The following is a 27604-nucleotide window of genomic DNA, read 5'->3' on the forward strand; positions in this document are numbered from 1 at the left end:
AAAGGCTTCTGGAATGAAACGAAAAAGTTAAGTCCTAAGGTAGGGATCCCAGTGAGTATCGCCGGTGTTACGGAGTCAAAGGAGATAGCAAATCTTTTTAAAGAATTCTTTCAAGCTCGTTCACCTGTAGAATCTATACAGAGTAGTAGTAGCGTAGGCGTTGTGTCGGGTATTCCATCCCGTATTTCTGCCAGTACTGTTAAAGAGATACTGAAAGGAATGAGGAAAGGAAAGTCACCCGGACACGATGGCTTAAGTATAGAACACTTATTACATGCAGGTCCACATCTTCCGAGGCTTCTGGCTTTACTATTTACCATATGTATCAGACACTCATATCTGCCGGCGGAGCTAATGAGGACGGTGGTCATACCCATAATTAAAAACAAAACAGGGGATATTACTGAGAAGGGGAACTACCGACCGATCTCATTGGCTACTGTTATAGCCAAGGTTTTTGACGGTCTGTTGGAGCGTCAGCTAAGCAAATATCTGCGAATTCACGATGCACAATTTGGTTTTAGACCGGGTGTCTCGACAGAAAGTGCGATTCTGACGCTCAAACATACCGTTAGATACTACACTGATAGGAGTACACCTGTATACGCTGCCTTTCTGGACCTCTCGAAAGCTTTTGACCTGGTTAGGTATGATATACTTTGGTCTAAGTTGATTGACTCGGGAGTACCACAGGAAGTGATCAATATTCTCAAGTATTGGTATGACCATCAGACTAACCAGGTCAAAAAGAGGAGTACTCTTTCTGATGAGTTCAGGTTGGAGTGTGGAGTGAGACAGGGGGGATTATCGTCTCCAGCACTCTTCAACCTCTACATGAACCAACTAATTATAGAGCTCGGCAACGCTGGCGTCGGCTGCTCAATAGATGGGCAGTGTGTTAACAATATTAGTTATGCTGACGACATGGTGTTGTTGAGTCCATCAGTAAGGGCGCTCCGGAAGCTGCTGACAATTTGTGAGAGATATGCGCAGAAGCATGGCCTTCTGTATAATGTTAAGAAGAGCGAACTTCTGGTGTTTCGGGTGGGCTCGCGAAAATTAGAAAATGTACCACCAGTAACATTGGGAGGAATCGAGCTTCAGAGGGTGTCGGAGTTCAAATACCTCGGTCATATTGTCACTGAGGGTTTGTGCGACGACATGGACATGGAAAGGGAAAGGAGAGCGATTGCTGTCAGATGCAATATGTTGGCTCGCAGGTTCGCGCGGTCTACTGTAGACGTAAAAGTAACACTGTTTAAGGCGTTCTGTCAGACGCTATACACGTGCAGCCTGTGGGTCAACTATACGCAGAAGACATACAATGCACTCCGAGTGCAATACAACAATGCCTTCAGGGTGATGTTGGGGCTCCCACGGTACTGTAGTGCATCAGCAATGTTTGCGTACGGAAGGACTGACAGCTTCTCTACAGTCATACGGAAGCGAACGGCAACGCTGATGAGCAGGTTGAGGGGGAGCACTAACACCTTCCTGAGGGTGATTAGCGAAAAGTATGACTGTCCCATACTGAGGCACTGGATACACACACATACCTGTGTGCCCGGTGTGTCAGTATGTAGGGGCAGATATCTTAAGTAAGTATTATACCTAAATATGTAGTGTTATTATTTCTCTTTTTTTATTTTTTATTTTTTTGGTCTGTATTTATTTTACTAACATATATTTTAAGCTATTGTCTTTTTTTTTTTTGTACACTAACAACTATGGGTCAAGGCCTGAAATAAACATATTTTATTTTATTTTATTTTTTTTTTTATTTTTATATATTATAATTTTTTTTTTATAAAATTTATTTAATGTAATTTCCTCATCGGTTAAATAATTAATAAATATCGTACACTAGAAGAATATCATCATCATTATCAACCCATATTTTTCTCACTGCTGTGCTCGAGTCTACTCTTAGAATGAGAGGGGTTAGGTCAATAATCCACCACGCTGGCCCAATGCGGATTGGCAGACTTCACACACGCAGAGAATTAAGAAAATTCTCTGGTAGGTATGCAGGTTTCCACACGATGTTTTCCTTCATCGTTTGAGACACGTGATAGTTAAATTCTTAAAATGCACACAACTGAAAATTTGGAGGTGCATGCCCCGGTCCGGATTCGAACCCACACCCTCCGGAATTGGAGGCAGAGGTCATATCCACTGGAGGAAAACATAAAGGTTGCCTGCTTTCACACTGCAACTGTGGGGTTATATATAAACAGTTAAGTAATGTTATTTAGTCATTAAATTCTTCAAATGATACCTAGCTTATTTTGAGTGTAATTTTGCTTTTGAGTTTTGACGGCCTCCGTGGCGCAGTGGTATGTGCGGCGGATTAACAAGACGGATGTTCTGGGTTCGATCCCTGGCTGGGCCGATTGAGATTTTCTTAATTGGTCCAGGTATGGTTGGTGGGAGGCTTCGGCCGTGGCTAGTTAGAGCTATCACCCTACCGGCAAAAACGTACCGCCAAGCGATTTAACGTTCCGGTACGATGCCGTGTAGAAACCGAAAGGAGTGTGGATTTTCATCCTTCTCCTAACAAGTTAGCCCGCTTCCATCTTAGATTGCATCATCACTTACCGTAAAGTGAGATTGTAGTCAAGGGCTAACTTGTAAAGAATAAAAAAAAAGTTTATGGTTTCCTAGATTTTGTATGAAATCAGTGTCTGGCCACAATTTAACTAGGCAACCTATTAGCAATGTGTTACTGTGAATATTATCTATCATTTATTTCTTATCACTAATAAATAACAGATGAGGATTTTTTGCTAATGCAGTTTTAAGTACTGCCGCTCAGAGATTGCGTTTCTGTCAGTTCGTGATCGGATGGGACAAACATATTCAGTTACAATTGCCTCGTTATTTTGTCTTATCACTACAAACAAACAAACAGTTGGCATGGCTTTGAAAAACCGCAGTTCAACAACCTTGTACGCCAGTTCGAAGTTACATCGCCTATTCCATCTCACCTGACAGAAACGCAATTTCTGAGCGGCCAAGTTTAAACCGTTACTTAATGTTATACCTGAAAGTAGGTTTTCTGAAATTAAGAAAAAAATTCACAGACTATAAGTCAGTAATCATGTATTTAACGTTTAGAATATGAAATAGAAGAAATAAATGAAAACAACATATTAGATAATGTATAAAAATTATATTTACTTTTGTAGGTAAACTATATCTTAAATTTCATGAGACAATAATAACCAAAAAACAAACATGACGAATTGTATTTTTAACAATATTTTTCTGTATTCAGTTTAGTGCTATTTGTTTTTTTTTCGTTCCCGTATTGGTCAAAGATATGTCATTTTGTCTACACGAGATAATATGCCGTGGCGCGAATCTTAGGCCTAATGGCACAGATTAAAGAATAATAGGCAGATATAGCGTACGAAACACGGCAGGGATAGCCATTCTAAATACAAATCTCGAGTACGACACGAAGCGTCGCAGTAACTTTCAATATTTTTCAAGAAAAATGGCGTCTTATGTTTCTAAATAAATGTTTACAAACACTAAAGAAGTTAGATGGAGTATTTTTTATAATTATTGATTAGTATATTAATTTACATAATTGTTGTTAGTGTCAATTTTTTAAATACAAATTATGAAAAAAGTTTGTATATGCGGATGTCAAGGAGACGCGTGACGTTTGTTCTTATTTATGGGTTTCACCGGCTTCTACGCTTGTAATCTCTCCTAGATTCATTCTGGATCATTCTCTATTCTGTGCCTAATGGTTTGTCCCCTACGCGATACAATCTTCTGCATTGTCTACTGCAGTGGCTTTGCTCAGGATTTCATAGTGCGCGCAATCTTCTTTGGCCGGGCTCGTGTCATCTATACTGTATCTGTAAAAGAAATATTCATTTATTTTTGGTGCTTATTTCAAGTAGTCGCATTTGCAAATTCAACCTTAAACTCAATATTTAAGGTTGAATTTGCTCTGAATTTGGGATTTTATTGAATATTGGACTATATCTAAAGGCCTTTAGGTATAATTTTCTTTACCAATGATGAAACTGTCAAAGCAAAATTGGCCAGTCTTTAAGTGAAATTTTCTACATGATAGTGCTTCCTTTTATTATGTCAATGAATAGAAATTTTCTGTTTTGTGCTACATCTAATGTCTACCCATACCCTGGTTACAAGCTTTGTGCACGCCACTGATGAGTAAGAAGAACAAGTGAGTTCGTGGTTTACAATGTGCAGCCTGCCTCCATATCTGCCCAAAGATGTCGACCAATTCTCGAATCTAATAGGCACTATAAAATGATATAGACACGGCAATAGGGATGATGACAGTTTTTTAATCTTCTTTTTTTTTACTATATAAAAATAAGTCGGGTTTTCCTTCCTGACGCTATAACTCCAGAACGCACGAACCGATTTCCACGGTTTTGCATTCGTGGCAAAGAAAATTCAGGAAAAATTTTAACGTAAGATAGAGGTAGGGTAGGGTACGGGTAGGGTAGGGGTAGGGTAGAGGTAGGGTAGGGTAGAGGTAGGGTAGGGTACGGGTAGGGTAGGGGTAGGGTAGGGTAGGGGTAGGGTAGGGTAGGGGTAGGGTAGGGTAGGGGTAGGGTAGGGTAGGGGTAGGGTAGGGTAGGGGTAGGGTAGGGTAGAGGTATTTGAAAGTTTACATCGAGTTTCACGCGAACGAAGTCGCGGGCATCCGCTAGTTGTATATAATTTAAGAGTATGCTAATAGTGAAGCAATTTTGTTACAGTGACAGGATATCTGCGATCATTACTTTCGGAGCTACAGGGATTTAAAGGGTCAGATTTGCGGCGCTGTCGCGGATCCCTGAAAAACGCTCCATACAAAATGGCACGAGTTAGTGACGTCGTTGGCTCGCTGATCGTTAGATTAGTATGGGCGTTCAAACAAAATTACTAATATCTTTGTTATTTGTGCGTTTATGTTAATAGTTCATTATTGAAAAATCTCACATTTAATCTAATTACGATAAAAGATTTTTATTAGATTTTGAAATTTTATAATCTTATTTATTTTGCAAATATCCAGTCAATCTTTGCTTTTTATGTATAAATTAGTTAACATTGACCTTATTTAACCGAATTTATTATAAAAATCAATATATTCTAACCTAGTCATCATCCCCATTAAGCAACTGTAGTAATAATAATATTATCAATTTGTTGTACTAGAAACTATGACATAACAACCGTTTTACTAGTAACTTGTAAATGTTGTACTTAACATAATCTATAATCTCGCAGATAGACATTAAGCATCATATTATTTATCTAATTAAAAGTAATTGCACCGACATCGCATTTTCCTTGTATATTGGAGATCCAACTGATGCAATAAATTAATATATTCCACTAATAGTGTAAAGGTGAAAGTTTTCATAAAGAAATTAAATATCACAAGTCTCAAACGGTGAAGGAAAAACATCGCGAGGAAACCTGCATAACAGAGAATTTTCTTAATTCTCTGTGTGTGAAGTCTGCCAATACGCATTGGGCCAGCGTGGTGGACTATTGCTAACCCCCTAGCATTCTGAGAGGAGACTCGAGCTCAGCAGTGAGCCGAATATGGGTAAATGAAAGTTTTCGTATAGTATGAATTTTTGTTACTAAATCATGCAAGAAATTATGAGGTAAACTTTGTGAAATTGTAAGGGCTACCTCTAGACCTACTAAACCGATTAAAAAAAATATTTTACCAATAGAAACCCACGTTATTGGTGAGTGTCATAGGAATGTTTTAAGAGAATTTAGAACTCGCTTCCCTCCTCTCTCTCCCCCACGATGGAGATGAGATTCCCCCTACGACTTGCGATGAAGTTCGTTCGGTTATCAAAGGTCTACATAAAAAGAAGGCCCCAGGTCCCGACTGTATAAGTAACAAAGCGATAAAGCTACTCCCTATGGAGATTATAAACCTACTTGTTAACATTTTCAATGTCCTCTTGTCACACTGCTCCTTCCCCAATGCGTGGAAGGAAGCCACTGTCATAGGTATTCACAAGCCGGGCAAACCCCGCGATCTCCCTTCTAGCTATCGCCCTATTAGTTTACTCAACACTATTGCCAAGGTATACGAGATTATTATTCTTAACCGTTTAAAGGCTGTATGCGATGAGAAGCAACTTCTCATCAAACAACAGTTCGGATTTAGAACCCAACACTCCTGTGTACAACAAGCGCATCGCCTCACGGAGCATATTCTCACCGGCCTTACCCGGCTTCGCACTCCTATTCCTACTGGGGCCATTTTCTTCGATGTAGCAAAAGCCTTCGACCGAGTATGGCACGAAGGCCTAATAGTTAAGCTTAGCCGCTTCGGCGTACCTAGCAGACTTGTCCGATTGTTTCACAATTATCTGTCAAATCGCACCTTTCGATACCGCCTAGATGGCACTCTCTCGTCTCCCAGGCCCATCCGAGCGGGAGTCCCTCAAGGATCCGTGCTCTCCCCGCTTTTATATTCACTCTTTACGAGTGATATACCCACTAACCATCCAGGTGTGCACATCGCCCAGTTCGCGGATGATACCGCACTGTTTGTGACACACCCTTACCGTAGATCCATAATAGCCCGCCTCCAGAAAGCGGTAACACACTTAGCAAAGTGGTTTCGCAAATGGAGGATAGAGGTAAACCCAGAGAAGAGAGCAGCAGTGCTCTTCTCAAGGAAACTTGCACGCCATTACTTCGATTTAAAAGAGGTCTCCTTACATGGAGCACCTATCCCGTGGCAACGCACTGCCAAATACCTAGGTGTGACCTTTGATACCCGTATGAGCTTCGCGACTCACATACAGGAAGCCAGAAAAAGAGCTGCTTATGTGATGAGTCGTCTCTATCCTATGATATGTGCTAAAAGCAAATTATCCCTTCGCTCTAAGGTCACTCTCTATAAGACCTGCATCCGTCCAATAATGACCTACGCTAGTGTAGTGTTTGCCCATCGCCCAAAGGCGACCCTAAAGCCCCTTCAGGTCCTTCAGAACCGATTTATGCGTCAGGCCACGGGCGCTCCGTGGTTTGTGCGCAATAACGACCTACATAGAGACCTAGATCTCCCTACAATAGCCCAATATATGAAACAGCTCTCGAAAACTTATTTTGAGAGAGCCGCCACCCACCCCAACCAACTAGTGGTTGAGGCTTGCAGCTACATCCCCGATATCAACGCTGATTGTAGATCTAGACGCCCAAAAAACGTCCTTTACGATCCTGACGATGACATAACGAACGACAATGCTTCCCAGGCAACACAAACACAAGCTACACAGCGTCTTCGCCGGCGAAGACGAGGTCCCCGATATCTGACGTCACCCAGACGTGGGCTTTTTAACTCACGATCTCGGGGGCGCCCGGACTGATACACTCAGGCCAAAACACCCTTCCCGAACGGCCCTCTAAGTCGAGGCCCGAGTCTCAGAGGAGACGCCCTTAGAGAGTCGTTCCACCCACTACTTTCTTCTGCCTTCGGGCCCCATCAGGCGATGCTTCTGCGCTCGCCCAAACCCCCCGGTGACGCCGCTGAGGTCCCATAAGAAGCCTACGGCACTTACACAATCAGGAAAAAAAAAAAGGAATGTTTTATCCCGGGTGAAACCACTGGGCGAGCTTGTATATCTACTGCAGAGTACATTTCTAACATTTTTCAATTCCCATAATTCAACAAAATATTTGAAAATTATATTCAATTTTGGAAATTTGCGTTGCCGCTAATAACAAAATTATCAGTTTTCGAAAAAAAGTGAGAATTGATTGCTGAATTAATTAATAATAGTGCTGTGAGTGGATGTAAAAAAGCAAAGTTGGCCAACCAAATAGTGATTCCATCCAACTTTAATTTTTTACTTCTACTAATATTAATTTTATTGGCATAAGGAGCCAATAAGTTCTCACTTGTTTTATTTAAAGGCACATTCGGTATGAAGCATTTAGATTTTTTTCATGGATCCCGCTTACGAATTGTGAAATTCCTTTTTTTTTTAATGATTTTAAACTTATTTCGTGGTTGTTCATTATGAATATTATTTAAAAAGAAAAAGAACGAGAAAGAGGGTAGATCGATTCTACCACTAACAGCTGACTTCACTTCTCATCTCGCAACTTCAGTTCCGTCGTGACCACGATCCACGCAACTGGGTCGAAATATCGACATTAAAAATGTCGTCGTTTTATCGTGGTATGTACCCGTTTAAATAATATTCCTTTTTTTGTCATGCCAAAGTTTTAGTGTACCGTGAACCCCTCGGGGTTCACCTGGATCACTTTGGGAACCACAGACAAACGAGGCAGTGAATGTGGTCTAATCGATACACGAGTCCAATATTAGATTTAGTTTAGTTTCTAACGCACTATGCAGCGATCAATGACATACTCAATGAGCGAAGTGATAAGATCCACGTGAGCGATGCGTGCACTTTCAACTACTATGTTGTGTCCGGAACTTTAAACATTGTGTGTAAATCTTACTAATGATGGTAAGTAACGAGTAAAATCTCGTTAGTAATCGAACATTTTCAAATATTAAATATCAAATCGTTTATTTGCTGATACAGTGTACAAAGGTCTTAAAAATAATTATATTAAAGGTCTTATTAAAATACTAGCGGACGCCCGCGACTTCGTCCGCGCTTGGACCTCTTTAATCCAGCACTTACAGTAGTATCGCTGTAAAAATGGAGTAACTTCTCCCGTTTTCCCAACATTTCCCTTCACTGCTCTGCTCCTATTGATCGTAGCGTGACGAAAAGTATACTATAACCTGCACAGGAGTATGAAGAATAATTGTACCAAGGTTCATTAAAATCTGTCTAGTATTTTTTGTTTCTATAACGAACATACATACAGACAGACAGATAAAAATTTAAGTGAATGCATTTTTGGCATCAGTATCGATCACTAAATCACCCCCTGATAGTTATTTTGGAAATATATTTCATGTACATAATTGCCCTCGCTACAGATTTATTATAAGTACAGAAGTTAAATATAAGGATTTTGTCCTTTTCGTCGACAACGTACAGTTGTTTACTCACAACAGAAAAGGCAGAGCTCAAGTTATAGTAGGTACTATTTATTTACTATCATGCTCGCATTACAAAGCATAAAAATGTTCATTTAGTAATTGACAACTTTGTTCCCTTGGTCAACCATGTTTAGGTTTCTCACCCACACGCTCGAAATGAGCCAGTTGCGGCTGGGTTTTAATACTATTATCCTCGTATTATAAAGCGCAAAATCTCGATAGTAATAGTCAACTTTGTTCCCTTGGTCAACAGTGTAATTTTCTCACCCGCCCGCCCGGAAGAAGCCTATTGAAATCGGGTTGTAGTATGATTTGCCTACTATCATTTTCGTAACACTTCCTTAGTAATAGTCAACTTTGTCCCCTTGGTGAACAATGTACAGTTTTCTCACCCGCACGCCCGAAGAAGTCTATTGCACTCGGGTTGTAGTACTATTTGCCTACTATCATTTTCGTAACACTTCCTTAGTAATAGTCAACTTTGTCCCCTTGGTGAACAATGTACAGTTTTCTCACCCGCACGTCCGAAAGAAGCCTATTGAAATCAGGTTGTAGTACTATTTACCTACTATTATTTTCGTAACATCTCTTTAGTAATAGTTAACTTTGTTCCTTTGGTGAACAATGTCCATTTTTCTCACCCGCACGCCCGGAAGAAGGCGGCCGCGCTCGGGTTGTGCGTGAGCGCGGTGAGGCGCACGCAGTGCATGCGAGTCTCCGCTGCCAGCCGCTCCAGCACCTGCATCAGCCGCTGGCCGAGACCCCGTCTGCGTTCGGCCTCTTCTATCTGCACCTCGTAACTGTTGAAGAAAAAAAAAACCATTTTTATGTAAATAAACCAAACAAATTTGGCGACCTTTCTGACGTAGTCGATTTCTAGTTTAGGATTTCATAATTTCTAAATTGGCTCAGGTCTGGTCTGGTGGTAAACACCGGTCGTGGCTAGTTACCGACAAAGACGTACCGCCAAGCCTAGAGTCAACAGTCTCAGGGATTCACTGGATGCAGGATCCTGGATCCTGGATGGTGGATGCAAAAGCCTATGTTCTGCAGAAGACGTCCATCGGCTGATATGATGACCAAATAATTTATCCATCCGTTTTCTAAATAATAGACGAGTAACACTTTTTAAAGCCAGTTTTGCATTTAAACAACTCTTTTAAAATGGGAAAAATTAGATTTTATTAAGTAGTTAAGTATATTTTCTTTGTATACAGCCGGACCAAAAATATGAAAAGTTTGGATTGAGGGCAACAAGTATTTTTAGCAGTTTGTGAAATTAGAAAATAGTTGATATTTTTATTTCCGCAACAATCTATATTTTGCTTGTTAGGTTAATCTAGGTTAGGTTATTGGGATTTTAACCTATATTATTGTAAGGGTATGCATTGCGTTTATGCATCTATGATGTGCACGCCACTGCTGATCATGTACCAAACACTGTAAACTCCTGAAGTGATAAAAAAATCCGATCCCAAAGATTACGATTACTGAAGTTATATAACAGTTTGGGAGCGTGTCTCTAACCAAATCAGCACCATTGTCTCGCAAACGGCTTTATCACCACAGCGGCAACTGACACGAGTTCAAAGGGGAGGTCACATCTGGTGGCCGGGTGGAGAGGCGGTCGACTTGGGCGTGAGTCGTGACGTCATCGGCGAGGCAGCGCGGCTTGTTGCAACGATCCACGGATGCAATCAGTGTTGAGCCGCTGAGGGATGCACGCGCTTGGGATACTGCTGGTGGTAGCCGCGGTGGGCGCGGTGGACTGCGCGCGCATCCTCGTCGTGCTGCCCACTAACACGAAGAGCCACTACGCGATGTATGGGCGCCTGGTACACGCGCTCGCTAACAGGGACCATCAGCTGACTGTTATCACACATTTCACCATGGTAAGTGTTTTTTTTTTTAAAAACACAACCTGTGCCACGCGTAATATCGTAAGTGCGACTCAGACTAGTAAACGAAGGGTTCCGTTCTAACAATTAAAAAAAAAACTAATTCATTTATTTAAAGTTGGCTTAGTTTACAAGCACCTTGGAAATGTCAAGTTTGACTATTTGTAAAGAAACTACCATCGGTTCGGAAGGCAGCAGGCTCTGCTTAGAAGAGCCAAGAAGAAATTCAACAGTTGCTCTTTTAAAAAAAAAATCATACAATTTTATAATAATTTGCATCTTTATCATTCATCACGTTTACCGAATGAAAGCCCGTCTTAAATATTAATTTCATTTTAATATAATTATTAAAGTGAATAATATTATGCCTATGATTCATTTTGGTATGGTAAAAAGCATTTCCCTAGATGACTATTCACTCATGACTTAAAGATACTTCAAGCCTCTGTAGCCGTTATCAATATCAAATAACATCTTTTCAACATAAAAAACCGACTTCAAAGACATATCACTTATTTTGATTTCAACAAATTACTGAACCGATTTTCATGAAAATTAACCACCAGTCTGGAAGTATACTCTTTCAAACAAAAAAGATTTTTCTAAATTGGTTGATTAATGACCAAGTTATGAGGCAACAAACATTAAGAAAAAAACTTACACGTCAAATTGAGAACCTCCTCTTTTTTCAAGTCGGTTAACAAAAAGAGATAAAAAATCAAGTTTGTGTATTCAATGTATTATGCTACAAGCAATGATTGAAAGTGTGTGTCTGTTTGTTTGTCCGTCTTTCACTGCAAAACAGAGTGACGAATTTTTACGTGGAGACAGTTGAATTTGGGCTACTTTTTGTCTCTTTCTAATCTAATACTTCCCTAGAATGCCCCCCATTTTATGGAAATGTGTATGGAGCATTTGTAGGGTGCCGTGATAGCCCAGTGGACCTCTGCCTCCGATTCCGGAGGGCGTGGGTTTGAATCCGGTCCGGGGCATGCACCTCCAACTTTTCAGTTGTGTGCATTTTAAGAAATTAAATATCACGTGTCTCAAAAAACGGTGAATGAAAATACCGTGAGGAAACCGGCACACCTGAGATTTTTCTTAATTCTCTGCGTATGTGACGTCTGCCAATCCGCATTGTGCCAGCGTGGTGGACTATTGGCCTAACCCCTCTCATTCTGAGAGGAGACTCGAGCTCAGCAGTGAGCAGAATATGGGATGAGAATGATGATGATAATTTGTAGGGTAGGGTAGGGATAGGGTAGGTAGGGAAAGGGCACACACAAGTCAATGCGAAGCTTGACCGGGTCCGCTAATACGCATACAAATATTAGGCAATGTCATTATATTATCATTCGTAGTTCTTTACCAGATAACAAAAGGATATTTATTGCCTACTCCAGTTTACTTAATCACCAAACCAATATGCAAACAATAACAAATAACTGGTCAAGAGTATGCTATTAAGTATATATTATATTAAATCACCATTTGCTCCAAAATCGAGCCTGATAACACATCGACGCAATATTGATTAATTACTTCATAGAACACTCGGAATTCCAATACAAATAGTAGTCTAGTAGCACAATATACATAACTCGCCCACGTAGTTCCCGTTCCCGTGAGAATACTAGGATATAATATGGGCTATGACACTCACAAATAATATGGCTTTGTAGTGGTAAAAGAATTTTCAAAATCGGTTATGTAGATACAGAGTACCCCTACAATACCACAAACAAACAAATATAAAATCGATGTGAGTACTTATAATTTTACTTTATCTTGATAGTAAGGATAGTACTAACAAGTCTTTGTTTTTTAAACTTGATCTTTCTCATTCGGATAAGCCAAAAACATACTGTGCACTGGGCATGACAATTATAGTCTAGTGGTTTAAAAAAGTGAAGTTGTTATAATATTGAAATCTAGATAACCGATAAAAAACTAAAAATATGTTGAAGTAAGAAGAATGGCAAAATAACCAAGCTTAGTGAAAAGTATGTTATTAGAGCAAATTATTACGAACAAAACGACGAAAGTGAAAGAGAAATCAGTTGTTTTCGGAGAAATTCATAACCCACTGATAAGGTGCTACGAACGGGAGGATGGACTATTCGTAGGTCCTTGCAAAAACGTCATAGCAAAGTTGGGCAAATAATTTTTTCTAATCCTAATTCGTAATCAATATAAAACTCAATATAAAACCTCAAACCCTATTCATTTCATTCCTAATGTACATTACCACACAGGTAAACCGTGCTGCAATTTTTTTTTTTAATTATCAAATAGTTCCATTCAGTCAGTTCAGTCTTCCTTATAAGAGACAAAATCTAGGAGGCCACGCAGAAGCAAAATCGAGGAGGCCATGCTAATTTTTTTATTTCTTTTAACGTGGAAAAAGTATTGTTTGTACTCGTAGCACTGGTGCTTTCTATACTCGTGCTACAATGACCTTCATCACATCACATGACAGTGGCATAAATAATTATTTCTCTTCCGCAAAAACAATCAAAATACTTTCGCTATTTCAATCATCTCTCTGGCGTAGGCTGATGAAATAATAATATAACTAAATAAGTCATACATTCAGGAAATACTCTTACATCTATATCTAGACATCTAATGATATTCGCCGTTTAGTATTAACTAGGGTTTGCACATTTGGTACTCCTAGCTTGTGACCTCTGGCGTCTGCCACGCTCCTTATCTCGGCACGCGCTCCCAGCCCGCCTATCTGTCTTGTCGAACTTATACGGAATGGAAACATTCGTAAATAATCAATATTGTATTAAGCTACTTAGTTTTAATCACTTTGCGGCTTAATTCATTAAGGTTTTCAAAGCAAAAAAACTAATTTGCAGTCAATGGAGTTTATAGCACAATAGACTCCTCCGAATAGAAAGATTAATTATTATTATTATCTGCGCTGAGTGGATTAAATTAATCAATAAGTAATGAGGCACGTCGTGGGAATTTTAGCATCAGGATCATGCAAAAGGAAACAGACATTTTAGCATCTTATAACCACAAAATAGAAAGGCTAAAATAGAGATATTTTCGTTTAGTGCCTCTACTTAGTTAAGTCAGAAAATAGCGAAACATCGAAACACCAACACAACCGCAAATAAGGCAATGATTCAGTGAGTTACAAAGTATAAACAATTTGAAACCCAGAAAATATGCGGCTTTGTATGGCCACTTTGATTTTGTCGCTTTGCGAAAAGTATTTAAGTTTAGGCACTACTTACTTTAAATATGTATTTATAGTAAAATACATAGGAAATATAAATACTTTTAGACGGTTAAAAGTACATTAATACCAAGGCTTTCTCAAAATTTTAGTCCATAATATTTTTATCAATGCCAAAACCAACTTACGAGTACGCTTTATGTTTCTTTCAGAAAAACCCACCCCCGAATGTAGAGGAGATCAATCTGGCCGGCACGATTCCTGAGTTGACGAACAACCTGACTTCACAGCAATTCTCCTTGAAACCTGACTCTATCAGAAACCTGGAGCAAATCATGTTGGAGTGTGTACACTCATGCGATATAGTGTCTCAAAACCCAGCGGTCAGAGCACTAGTCAATTCATCGAAGACATTCGATTTAGTTATAGTAGAAGTTTTTGGAAGCGAATGCTTTCTTCCCTTCGGCAAGAGGTTTAAAGCTCCGGTTGTAGGACTGCTCTCGAGTGTACCTCTACCTTGGGTCAACGAACAGTTGGGGAACCCCGAAGGAACGGCCTACATACCAGCCTACATGATGGAGTATGGACAACGAATGAGTTTATGGGAGCGACTCATTAATACTGCAGCAGTTGCTTGGGCCAAAATTTTGTACAGATATAAATCACAGATACCTTCGCAGGTTGGTAACTTTTTATCTTTTAAGTAATTAAGAAGCAGATGAATTGAAAACGAAGTTTCTATATTTTAATATAAATACGTTTACCTCAAGTAGGCTTAGTAATTTCGTAACATCAAGACCTTTAGAGAATACCACAACACTAGTTTGAAAAAAGTAGAAGCTGAGAAGAACCAATAAGATACTCAAACTCCCTTTTTAGTGTAACAAATTCAGTGAACCGCTACTTAATTGTTCTTCATGTATTTTGTAGGTGATTGCAGATAGATTGTTTGGACCAGGCCCGAAGTTAGAGGCATTAGCTCAGAACTACAGTTTAATTTTATCGAATAGCCATTTCAGTATTAACGAAGTACGACCACTAGTTCCTTCTTTGGTGGAAGTTGGAGGCTTACATTTGGACAATACTCAAACAATGTCTAAGGTACGTTGATAAAATGATTTGTGGTAATTGCAAAAATTTGAATGTATTGAGGTAATGGATGTCACCTGGAGTAAGGTGCCATCTAAAAATTAGTACTGTATGCTCCAGCATTTACTAGATTTATGCAACAAAATGAACTGAAAGGTACCAGGGTTTTTAAGGTTGCGCCAAAAATGACAGAGCAGTGTTCTAATGCTTATACTACTTGGGCTTTACCAATTCTTGTCCAAATGGTCAAATGCTTATCACACAGGTTATTTATATTATCTTGCTCTATCATCAGGAGCTGAAACAAGTTTTGGACAACGCTCACGAAGGCATAATCTACTGGAGCTTCGGATCCATGTCTCGTATTGAAACTATACCGAGTGAGAAATTATCGCAGATCTTCACTGCCATATCTGAACTATCACAATCCGTGCTTGTGAGGTTGAACCGAAAAATGCTCGCACAATTAACAAATCTCACTGTGCCAGATAATGTATACACCATGGACTGGATACCTCAATATAAAACTTTATGTAAGTAGTTTAGTAGTGTGTTTGCTTACTTCTGCTTTTAGCAGGCGTGATTGCAGTTTAGCTTTAATTTTTCTAATGTTAATTATAACCACATTCAGATGAAATCGTTGAAACAAAGTTCTAAAATAAATATCTGAAAATGAAAATTTTTAGCACACTATTGTAGGGATTATATCTAGCTCAAATGATCCACTCTTGCCTAGCATGTGACACCAACATATTTGGTGAAGAGAGACGAGCGGCGAAATCGAAATATCTTATTCGCCGCGAGGGACAAAAATAGCCAATTATCTCGTGGTGCGCATCCCAAACCTACCTCGAAACTCTAGTCTTCAAAATTAGAATGTTAATTAAAGGATTAACGGAAAAAAGAAAGAAGATTAAGGATAAAAGGAGAAAGAAGAAGCGAAAACTATGACTCCACACAGAAGAGATGAGTTTTTCTGATAAGAAACTTTACATTACAGGCCACCCGAACGTCAAGCTTTTCATATCGCACGGTGGACTGTTAGGCACTCAGGAGGCGGTGGCATGTGCGGTGCCTATGCTGATGGTGCCACTGTACGCAGACCAGGCGCTGAACGGGCGAGCCATGAGCGACCGGGGCGTTGCTCGTGTCATCTCCCTCAGAGACTCTTCTGCAACTGATTGGAGAGAAGCTTTCCACGACTTACTTGCGAATAATAGGTAACTATCATTATTTTTCGAGATGTGGTGTTGCAGGAAATTGTTCCAGATTCTATGGACTGCATTTCAGACCAACCAGAAGATAGATCAAGATGGCATAAGATCCTAAGGACAGGAGTTCAGAAATGGAGGTGGTCACAACCCTCGCAAATGAGGTTTTCGACTCACACAGGAGGATCATTATTATCAGCTTATTTTAATATGAACAGGGTCAGGCTTACCTCCTTGTAGGATTGGCTTAGAGTGATAAAGCTAAACTATTACATGTTAATGATAATAATGACTGGCTACCAACAACTTAACGTGCTCTCCGAGGTATACTTACATCCTAACTTTTGCCTCAGTACCTACTGAAAATTTGAAAAATGAAAACTTCAGCATATGAACTATAACTTAGGATATGAACTTTAAATCTCGTAATCTGAAGCCAAATAGTTTAACCACGCGACCAACAAGCCAAGTTACATCTATTTTTAAATATATAGGTATGTAATGTATAAATTGTATATGTATTTAATATAGACAGATAGATGTAAATCAATAATCTTTGCATAAGCTATCCTGTTGTATAGTTTTAAACACAACATCTAGGACTGTTTATCATGCACAAAAAAATTATTATAACATTTAATTGTTTAATTCCAGGTACAAAGAAAACGCGTTGAGGTTAAAGGAGATGTTCCTTGATCGAATGTTACCTCCTCTGGAGACTGGGGTGTATTGGATTGAATATGTCCTGAGACACAAAGGTGCTGCCCATCTAAGATCGCCCGCTCTGGACCTTTCCAGCCCACAATACCTTCTATTAGATGTCATAGCACTCAGCATAGCAATAGCATCAATGACAATTTTCATCCTGCACATATTGTTTAGGTACTTATGCACTCGCTGCATTCGGTGGTTGCCAAAAGATATTGTATTAGAGAAGAAACTTTTTAGGCGAAACATACGGCTATTTCATTGTTTTCTTTGGATTTACAAGGTGAAATTGAATTGAATGATAACTTTAGATACATATTATAGTGTTTCTTGTTAACGTGTTACGTGATGTGAGTGCATAGGTGTAAAAAAATTGCTGACATGGTGTTATACATTTGGTCATTTATGAATCTTTAAATTAAGCTGAACTGATAAGTTTAAATAATCTAGTAATATTTTCAGACTTTTTGATATTTCTCTACTTTTGTAGATGTTCTAATCTAAACACAAAAAATAGAAATTGTAAGCCACAAAATTAATTTAAAATAATGATAATATATTCATATAAACCAAATGAACAGCTCTTGCAGTTGGTCTGTCTCAAAGTTCATAATGATTTGTAAAAAAGAAGTCATGTTATTGGACATGATTAATATTGCTCTTTTCTATAAATTAATAATTCTTTTACAGCCAGCATTTAATGTAAATAATAACAAATAAGGTATTTATTATTTCCACCTGTGACATCAACTATTATAATAAAAAACATAAATGTATAGCATTATTATATTATACTGTTTTCTAATAGCATTATATGCATAATATCTTTGTTTTACAAGTAGGTAATTGTTACTTAATATTTTGTTGTGGTTGGTATCCTGCTATATCAGAAGATAGATAAATAAATGACAAAAAGATACAAAAATCTTTTTTGATACCTTTTGTATTCTATAATATGGTATACTGTGTATAGGTATGTAATTATATGATGAACTAGCGGACGCCCGCGAATTCGTCCGCGTGATACTCGATGTAAACTTTCAACTACCCCTACCCAACTCTACCCCTACCGTACCCTACCCCTTTTCCTGAATTATTTTTGCTATAAACCTCACGGAGCCCGAGACCATTCCAACGAATACAAAACCGTGGAAATCTGTTCGTGCGTTCTGGACTTATAGCGTCAGGAAGGAAAGCCTGACTTATTTTTATATAGTAGACTAGCGGACGCCCGCGACTTCGTCCGCGTGTCACTCGATGTAAACTTTCAACTATCCCACACCCAACGCTACCCCTACCCTACCTTACCCTACCCTACCCCTACCTTACCCCTACCCTACCCTACCTTACCCCTACCCCCACCCTACCCTTACCCTACCCCCACCCTACCCCTACCCTACCCCTACCTTTTCCTGAATTTTCTTTGCTATAAACCTCACAGAGCCCGAGACCTTTCCAAAGAATGCAAAACCGTGGAAATCGGTTTGTGCGTTCTAGAGTTATAGCATCAGGAAGGAAAACCCGACTTATTTTTATATAGTAGAAGATAGATAGATAGATTGTCATTTAGAATACTGCGATGTACATAATGTGATGAAAAGAGATTATATTATTTTATTAAAGATTTTTATTATGTTTGCATTTTTTTTTAAATTTTTATCTATCTTTCTGTCTATACATACTAAGCAGTCATTTGATCGGATTATGGTCCAGAGACTGATTTCCGATAGATAAAGGAACAAGAGAAAAAACAATCTTTTTATCTGTCTGTTGTTAAAAAGAATATTACACATTCAGTTACAGGCTTCCGCTACTTTAAAATAAGTCTACACTTTAACAATTTATTTAATAAATATATAATTTGTATGAATAATATTAAAAACATTTATAAGTTTAAACAAGAATATTAATGAGAGACTATGCAGCTGCAGCATGAGTTTAAATAAACCACAAAATTGTTGCTATTTAAAATATCATTAAAACTCAGACTAATTAGATAAGGACCTGCCTCTCTAGATGTTACTTTTCTGTCAAAGTATATAATCAACTGTCTAATGAGATTACAAAAACTGTCTATATAGAATCAATGTTTCATAGTTGTAATCATTTGTCAGTTAAAGAGCTTGGTAAAATAACTTTTTTGTGTAGTTGAATGGTGCAAATGGACAAAAATTTCTAGTTTAGTGTAAGATATAAACAAAATCTAAACTCCGTTTTCCTCAGAATATGGTAGATAATTTTGTTCAAGAATTCAGGTTCATACTAGTCCTCATGTAATTAGTCTGAGGATTAAAAACATCAAATTGGTTGTTATTCTTACCAGTAAAGGACAGGTTCACCATAGTCCATATCAAATCTGAAATGTGAGAAGGCCTGTAGCTTTTTGTTCTTGTCTCTAGCCACCAGGTACCAGGCTGCATCGTCCGTCATCTCTTCCACTTTGCGCTCTTTATTCCAGCCCCAGGCACAGGTTTCATATCTGTAATAATGATTTTTTTTATTTGATCAATTATTTCGTAGCATTGCTGCCAGATACTGAGAAATGCTGGAGCATTATTCCATAAGCATCAGTTTATTTTACCACCAATAGAACTGGTTATTGGGAATATTGGTCCAAGTATGGAAGCTGGTGAGAGGCTAAGGACATGGCTTTCCGTTACCAGCAAAGATGTACCGCCAAGCGATTTAATAAACTGGTAAAATGTTGTGAAGAAACCAAAATGGGTGTGGATTTTCATCCTACTCCTAATAAGTTATTTCTATTGTAGACAAAAAAAAATTCTAGTAAGAGAATATTTGAGAATAGTTTTATGGCATGTGTTTTTGTTCCTAGCAAGTCCTGAGAAGTGTTGTGTTGTGATATTATAATAATGTCACTCTGGCGGGGACCAGCATCAAATGAGCCGACATACAACCACCAACCTTTAGTGGCTAAGTGCAGAATAGGCCTAGGAAAGAAGAAGAGAATAGTCCTGTACTTTAGCTGACTTCCATAGTATAACAATACAATGTTGGCATTGTATTTGATTATTTTTTGCAGTGTTCTATTTAAAAAAAAATTAAAAGAATATAAAAACACAGTGAATTGATTCCTAATCTGCCTAAGACAGTCAAAAAACAATAAGGAATAAAACTAAGATGTCAACTGGAGACATGATTTCTCATATTATCCTTATGAAAGAGCTTTCCAATATGTGGATACCCAATAGAATACTTACAATTTTTTCATATTCCTTTCTGTTAGATCAATAGCCCAGTCTAACGCTTCTTTATCAAGATCTGTGACTCTTGATATGCTCATATCAATCTCTTTGTCCTCAATACTGTACATCAAGAGGTCTTTGCATAGAGAGTTCAAGTCTTTCAGCTTATTAGCCGTAGTCACAAAGGACATGCCATCGGCTATACGACGCTGTTCTAACTTGCGCGCTTGACGCTTTTCTTTGCTCTTATTTGTTGAGGTAGTCGACTTTTTCTGTAAATTAAACATCAATCTTACTGCTGGTACTAGTTAACAAGCTCTATTTATTGTAATTATTATAGCATAAAAAACATGTTTACAAGAAATTAAATTGTTTTAATTTGTTGTTTACTTACGCCCATTTTGGAGTTATGTGTGTGAATGATGTTTTATTAGTGTTTATTTTCTCAGTTGTCTCAGCAGTATTTAGAAGCAAAAACAATAAATTTTTCAATATTTATAATATTCGGCGGGAACTTATATTATACAAAAACAACTTTAACCTTAAATTTTTGTTGACATTTGACAATCAAATTTGCTGTCAAATTCACAAAAATTGATATTTTTGGTATATTTTATTATCTGGCGCCTTTTGTGATTGGTTACAAAACTGAATATTATGTTAACGTTTTAAAATTATTAATTACTTATTAAGCTTGATATCGTTTAAAATATAATAATTTTTATTAAAACACGTTTTCAAATAATTTAGCAGCAGTAAAAGTTTACCTCATTTAAAAATATAATTTAACGCTACTACAATTATTTTTTTGAATTGTAAGTAGTATTTAAATGTAAAGTTTATGAACGCGAAAACCGCGTAATTCAAATCATAGAAATATTACATCACAAAAATCAATAACGAGTTTTCTTTTTCCTATATTCCTATAAAAATACATAAACAAAAACAGTTTGTGAAATAAAATATATTTTGTTAATTTGTAGTAACTAGACTAGTTCGGCGTTTACAATATTTGGCCATTTGCCAATTTTCATGTCCCTCAGATTCATATTGCGGAGAGATTTTGCGTGTGTGATAAGTTCTAGTTCTTATAATTTTCGTTATTTCCATAAGATTACTGGGAGAATGAAATACGTGAAGCTTTCACAATCTGCAGATTTAATGCCCACACTGGGTTTAGGAACATGGCAGGTTAGTTTAATATAAATCGATGCAGTAGACAAAGTACAGAACATTGATAATCGTAAATCAAGAATTTATTTTTAGTTTTCATAGCGTTTAATTGATTTGTTCTAGGCCTCACCCGAAGTAATAGAGTCTACTGTATACAAGGCATTGGATTTAGGTTACAGGCATATTGACACTGCTTTTAATTACAATAACGAGGAAGCTATTGGTAATGCTATTAAGAAATGGTTAGATGATGGTAAAGGTACGAGAAAGGATCTGTTTATCACCACAAAGGTAACAACTTTTTGTAGAAAAATTTTCAGCTGAGACCAGAATTGGAAATTTGGTGGTATTACACCTCCATGCCTTGGAGAGCACATTATATTGTCGCCCAGTCATTAGACATAAACATATTTTATTTATTACTAGCGGACGCCCGCGACTTCATCTGCGAATAATTGTGTAAGCTTTCATCAACCCCTCTCAACTGTATCTATTATTATTATTATTTTTCTCAACAATAACATTTCGTATTTCTTCCATGATTTATACATATTTTTTTATATCTGTTACTCTTAAAATGAAGGACTTTCCATGCCAAATGACAACCCCTTTTTCTTTTCTTAATTATAAATCGATCCTATCAGGATAATAAAATTCATCTTGATCGGTTCAGCCGTTTAGCCGTGAAAAGGTAACAGACAGAGAGACAGACAGACTTACTTTCGCATTTATAATATTAGTATAGATAATGAGTCTAATAATATCACCCTAATCCCGCCAACCCACATTAGAATAGATTGGCAGGTTTAAGCTCCTTAATATTATCCTTTTTCCTCTAAGTAAGGTTTCTGGTCCTGTAATGGGAAGTGGTGCTTATTCTATCAACTATTATTATGAAAAAAAAAACCTACTATTTATTTCGCCATCATAATCTTAATCATCACCATCATTTACAATAAATAATATCACAAAATCAAATTTACTGACTGGTTAATTTTCGCGCAAAGGAACGCGAATATGTAGCAAGTACTTATTCTTGTCACCATTCCACGTTGGCGTGATTTTGATAGCTATTAGAATAAGTTAGCTGAAGTTACTGTATTTTTTGTTATTAAAAAAATATCTTAAGAAATTGAATATCACGTGTCTCAAACGGTGAAGGAAAACATCGTGAGGAAACCTGCATACCAGAGAATTTTCTTAATTCTCTGCGTGTGTGAAGTCTGCCAATCGGCATTGGGCCAGCGTGGTGGACTATTGGCCTAACCCCTCTCATTCTGAGAGGAGACTCGAGCTCAGCAGTGAGCCGAATATGGGTTGGTGATGATGAAGAAAATATCACTATAATTCCTTTCAAGCTACCGCACGTAGGGAATCGCGCCTCAGACGTGAAGAAGTTCCTAGAGCTGCAGTTGAAGAGGCTGCAGATGGATTACGTGGACCTGTACCTGATTCACGTGCCGTTCGCGTTCCTTTGTGATGCCGACACGCTGACCCCCGTAGTGAATGCCAATGGCGAATATCAGCTGGATATTGATACAGACCACGTTAGCACTTGGAAGGTGAGACCTCTTCTTTTTCTTCTGGGCCGTTTCTGCACATATAGCTTGGCAAGTTCCTTGTATGGACCGGACAGAGGGAAGGACTGGGCGGGTATGAAATCTAGGTACTTCAGAGCTTCGAATTTTCTAGGCAAGCGCACTCCTACCTAGACGTCATCATAGCTTTCCACCAGACATGATTGTAGTCAAGCGCAAGTCTATTATAAATAAAAAAAAAAAAAGTTGAGAGGTGTCAAGGGACACTCGAATGGAACGAAGTTCGCTATCGCAATCGCTATCGCTATAGCTATCATCACTACGCTTCTTACGCAGTCGGGTCAACTTTTGGTCTTAATTTTTTCTGTATAGCTCCCTTTCACAACACGCGTTAAGGAACTTCGCTCCATTCGCCCATTGCTACTTTACATTTGCTTCTAAGTAGCATGGTAGGTACATAATATCAAATGGAATCTGATGTTGTTTTTATAGGTAATGGAGTGTTGTCAAAAAGAAGGACTCATCAGGAACTTAGGTTTATCCAATTTCAACGAATCTCAAATAGCAAAGATAATTCGCGAGGCGACGATCAAGCCGCAAGTGTTGCAGGTGGAACTTCACGCTTACTTCCAACAAATGGACCTCAGGAAGTTCTGCTCAGAACAAGACATCGTGGTCACTGCGTACGCCCCTCTCGGCAGTCCGGGGGCGAAGGACCATTTTGTGAACAAATACAATTATAGGTAGGATATTGACCGTACCTTTATATACAATCTTTTGACAGTTCAATCCTGCGAGATAGATTGTAATCTATTAGCGGACACGGTCAAGCTTCGCTTTGGCTTATGTGCACTTCCACCCTATCCACGTCTTACTAGACACTGGCATAAGTTAGTTATTTCTGCATATCGTCTCCAAAGAGTAAAAAAATCTTTTGTAGCTTTGAATGTACTCTTCTATAAGAAGATTCCAAGACTGTGATGGACCTGCCAATGCATAGCTTTAAGCAATGTGTCAAAAAACATTTGCTTAGTCGAGGTTTCTACACCATTGATGAGTTCCTTGATGATAAAGATGCTTGGAGGCCATTGGATCAGCTTCCACCTTCACACAGGAAGTAAAACTATAAGAATTTGTAATGTTGCCATCAATTGTAAATTATAATATTATATGTTTTTTTTTTTAAAAGAGCAACTGTTGAGTTTCTTGCCGGTTTCTTCTCAGCAGAACCAGCCTTCCGAACCGGTGGTAGAATCTTTACAAATAGTCAACTGACGTATCAAAAGTGCTTGTAAACTGAGCCTACTTGAAATAAATGAATTTTGAATTTGAATCCCTACTCTACAGGGTAGGAAGAGGGGTGGGGGGGGGGGCAGCTTTACTTAAATGGAGTCACTCACATAACTAATTGACGCGGATGTCAACGAGACGCGTGACGTGTTTTTTTATGGGTTTCACCGGTTTACCCCGCTGCTTGTAAAGACTCATTCTGGATCATTCTTTATTCTGTGATGCGATGGAAGAAATTCGTTTTTCCGCAATATGGAGAGGTTTTTAATTTTCTCGTTCAAGCTATACATTGCGTTGTTTTTAAAACATTTTTATCATGTATTTTTTTATCATATTTACAATGTTTTTTACAATTACCTATTTTTTCCAGTCCTGACGCTTTTCCGGATCTGCTCGGTCATCCGGAAGTGGATGAGATCGCCAAAAGTCACGACAAAACCCCCGCCCAAGTGTTGCTACGATATTTAGTTCAACAGAAAGTTGTAGTCATCCCAAAAAGCACAAGCGAGAAAAGACTAAAGGTAAAATAAAGGTTTTTAATTAGTTCTATTCAAGTCTCTGCTTTGACATCTATATCTTTTGCCTGGTGGTAGGCTTCGGCCGTGGCTAGTTACCACCTCACCAGCAAAGATGTACCGCCAAGCGATTTAGCGTTCCGTTACGATTCCGTGTAGAAACCGAAAGTGGTGTGGATTTTCATTCTCCTTCTAACAAGTTAACCCGCTTCCATCTTAGATTGCATCATCACTTACCATCAGGTGAGATTGTAGTCAAGCTAACAAAATAATAAAACTTTAACAGGTTATATTTTGTACATTGAAGATATTTAAAAAAAAATGTCCCAGGGTATTAGACAGACTGTCTGTCTTACCATATTTTTGTTGACCGGGCACCACGCTGAAACTACTGAATGCATTAAATAAATTAAAATGAAACTTCGCGAAAATAAAATCAAAAGGGGTTGAAGTAGGGGTTGAAAGTTTGTATGGAAAATAATTCAAGTTACATTTGTAAAATATAAATCGTTCAAATTATTACGATTTATTATACACAATTAAAACACGCGAAAATATAAATAGTTGGGGTGAAAAAGGGGGTTGAAAGTTTTTCATCGATTTTCACGTGGACGAAGTCGCTAGTAATAAATAATAATAAAATAATCAGTACCACAATCTCAACACATGGTTATTGTTTTCAGGAAAACTCAAACATATACGATTTTGAATTAACGCCATCAGAAATAACCAAATTGAAGAAACTAGACAGAGGGGAGAGCGGGCGGATTTTCAATTTCCTATTTTGGAAGGGTGTGGAGAACCACCCTGAGTACCCCTTCAAATTTTTGACCCAAGCTTCAGACAAAGTATAATTTCATGTTATTTTTCAGAATTTCCAAGGCTTGAGCATTATTCTATATATATTAATATTATAAAGCTGAAGAGTTTGTTTATTTGCTTGAACGCGCTAATCTCAGGAACTACTGGTCCAATTTGAAAAATTCTTTCAGTGTTAGATAGCCCATTTATCGAGGAAGAATATATTATCCCCGTATTCATACGGGAACAAGAACCACGCGGGTGAAACCGCGCGTCGTCAGCTAGTTTTATTATTAAAAGCCATGCCATTCATAGCAGCAAAAATTAGAGATTTCTATTACTAGTTGAGAAAAGCTTTCTTTGTCAAAGTCAGCCTACAAAATTGTACTTTATCTGTTAATAAAAAAAAATGGCAGCATCTACATGCACTTATGTAGTTTCAACAATTTATAGATAGTTCTATCAAATTAGCGATTGTTTATAATTAAATGAATATTTAATAATTTCCCTGCCAAAGCACCTACTTAGTATGAAGTAGCAGCATATTTATACTTATTTTTATTCATTGTAAGTATTAACAGCTTTAAATAAATGGTCTACTTGGTTACGCCAATACTATTAAAGAGGAAATATTTTTGTTTCTTTGTAGAAGCTAATATATAAGTAAACTTCAATATACTTCAATATATTGATTTCTTAAATAATTGAGACATGTATACTTCTGTGAATTCGCTATTTTTCTAGTCAAAGATTACCTCTTTTAATTTAGCTTAAGAATTCTAGTGTGCTTTACAATATATGAGACTCAAGCTCAGTTGAATTGAGGAGACAATGAAGTCTGAATGTTGGATGTAATTAGGGTTCCGAATATCCAGTTATATTATAAAATATATACTAGTATATACTTAAAAATGCACTAAAATATGGTATCTACTGGTCAAAGGAGGTGCTAAAGGAAATATGTGTTAGTGTTTTTTTAGTCGGTTAATTTTTCTTTAATTTCTTGTAACTATACTTGTTAGGTTTAACCAGTTTCAATATGCTCTTCTGGTTCAGAGGTTTGACTGCAATTTTTTTTTCAATTTTATTAAAACAAATGTTATATTATTCTATAAAATATATGGATACGGAACCCTCGGTGCGCGAGTATGACTCAATCATTGTTTTTTATTTGTCAAATTATAGGTAAGTCATAGACTGTCATTTAAGAGGTGGGTATTACGGAATTAACCAATGTTACGTGGCGTATTGTAACATTCGCAGCGAGCATATTGTAACAAAGCCGTGATAGCCCAGTCACCAGTGGATATGACCTCTGCCTCTGATTTCGGAGGGTTCGAATCCGGTCCGGGGAATGTACTTCCAACTTTTCAGTTGTGTGCATTTTAAGAAATTAAATATCACGTGTCTAAATCGGTGAAGGAAAACGTCGTGAGGAAACCTGCATACCAGAGAACTTCTTAATTCTCTGCGTGTGTGAAGTCTGCCAATCCGCATTGGGCCAGCGTGGTGGACTATTGGCCTAACCCCTCTCATTCTGAGAGGAGACTCGAGCTCAGCAGTGAGCCGTATATGGGTTGATAACGATGACGACGATATTGTAACATTTTTTACCGAAATTTGTAACAACGAGCAATAGTCCGAATGCTCGCTGTGTAACATACATATGTGTTATATTACGCCTAATGCTGGCTACACACCTTCAGTTTTATCTAATGATATTTCGATTCGGTTTCACATTGTCAGTTTAACTGGGCAGTTTCAGATTTGCCTTCACACGGACAGTTAAACCTGTGCAGTTAAAAATGAAGGTATGTAGTCCGCATAAGACGAACATTTAGTTTAAAGCCATTCCTATTAAATTATTAATACGTATGACGTAAAACCACCATCGATTATGTTAGTCATAAACATTATAAATTATTATGAAATTCATAAA

At 37.9% G+C, this 27604-nt stretch overlaps 4 protein-coding genes across 4 annotated transcripts; 3 read left to right on the top strand and 1 right to left on the bottom strand.

The window, feature by feature from the left end:
* The first annotated feature begins 834 nt into the window (after window positions 1-834).
* Window positions 835-1602, top strand: LOC128199283 (uncharacterized). Its single transcript, XM_052888176.1, has one exon. The coding sequence runs from the start codon at window positions 835-837 to the stop codon at window positions 1600-1602; it is 768 nt and encodes a 255-aa protein (XP_052744136.1).
* A 1550-nt stretch (window positions 1603-3152) lies between these two features.
* On the bottom strand, window positions 3153-20916 carry LOC112047203 (N-alpha-acetyltransferase 40). The gene is made up of 5 exons (XM_052888025.1): window positions 20743-20916; window positions 20364-20620; window positions 19466-19624; window positions 9685-9843; window positions 3153-3872 (listed from the first exon to the last, which is right to left on the bottom strand). The coding sequence occupies exons 1-5, from the start codon at window positions 20746-20748 to the stop codon at window positions 3770-3772; spliced, it is 684 nt and encodes a 227-aa protein (XP_052743985.1). The 5' UTR covers window positions 20749-20916; the 3' UTR covers window positions 3153-3769.
* Window positions 10531-18786, top strand: LOC112047201 (UDP-glucosyltransferase 2-like). The gene is made up of 6 exons (XM_024084227.2): window positions 10531-10935; window positions 14350-14817; window positions 15068-15238; window positions 15522-15759; window positions 16227-16446; window positions 17092-18786. The coding sequence occupies exons 1-6, from the start codon at window positions 10762-10764 to the stop codon at window positions 17441-17443; spliced, it is 1623 nt and encodes a 540-aa protein (XP_023939995.2). The 5' UTR covers window positions 10531-10761; the 3' UTR covers window positions 17444-18786.
* Window positions 20917-21217: 301 nt separating the features above from the next.
* Window positions 21218-27572, top strand: LOC112047202 (1,5-anhydro-D-fructose reductase-like). Its single transcript, XM_024084228.2, has 6 exons — window positions 21218-21539; window positions 21645-21812; window positions 22880-23083; window positions 23552-23802; window positions 24720-24870; window positions 25548-27572. Exons 1-6 carry the CDS (start codon window positions 21381-21383, stop codon window positions 25716-25718), a joined length of 1104 nt encoding a protein of 367 aa, XP_023939996.2. The 5' UTR covers window positions 21218-21380; the 3' UTR covers window positions 25719-27572.
* The last annotated feature ends 32 nt before the right edge of the window (window positions 27573-27604 follow it).

The sequence above is a fragment of the Bicyclus anynana genome, chromosome 21 (genome assembly GCF_947172395.1).
Source record: "Bicyclus anynana chromosome 21, ilBicAnyn1.1, whole genome shotgun sequence".
NCBI classification, from domain to species: Eukaryota; Metazoa; Arthropoda; class Insecta; order Lepidoptera; family Nymphalidae; genus Bicyclus; species Bicyclus anynana.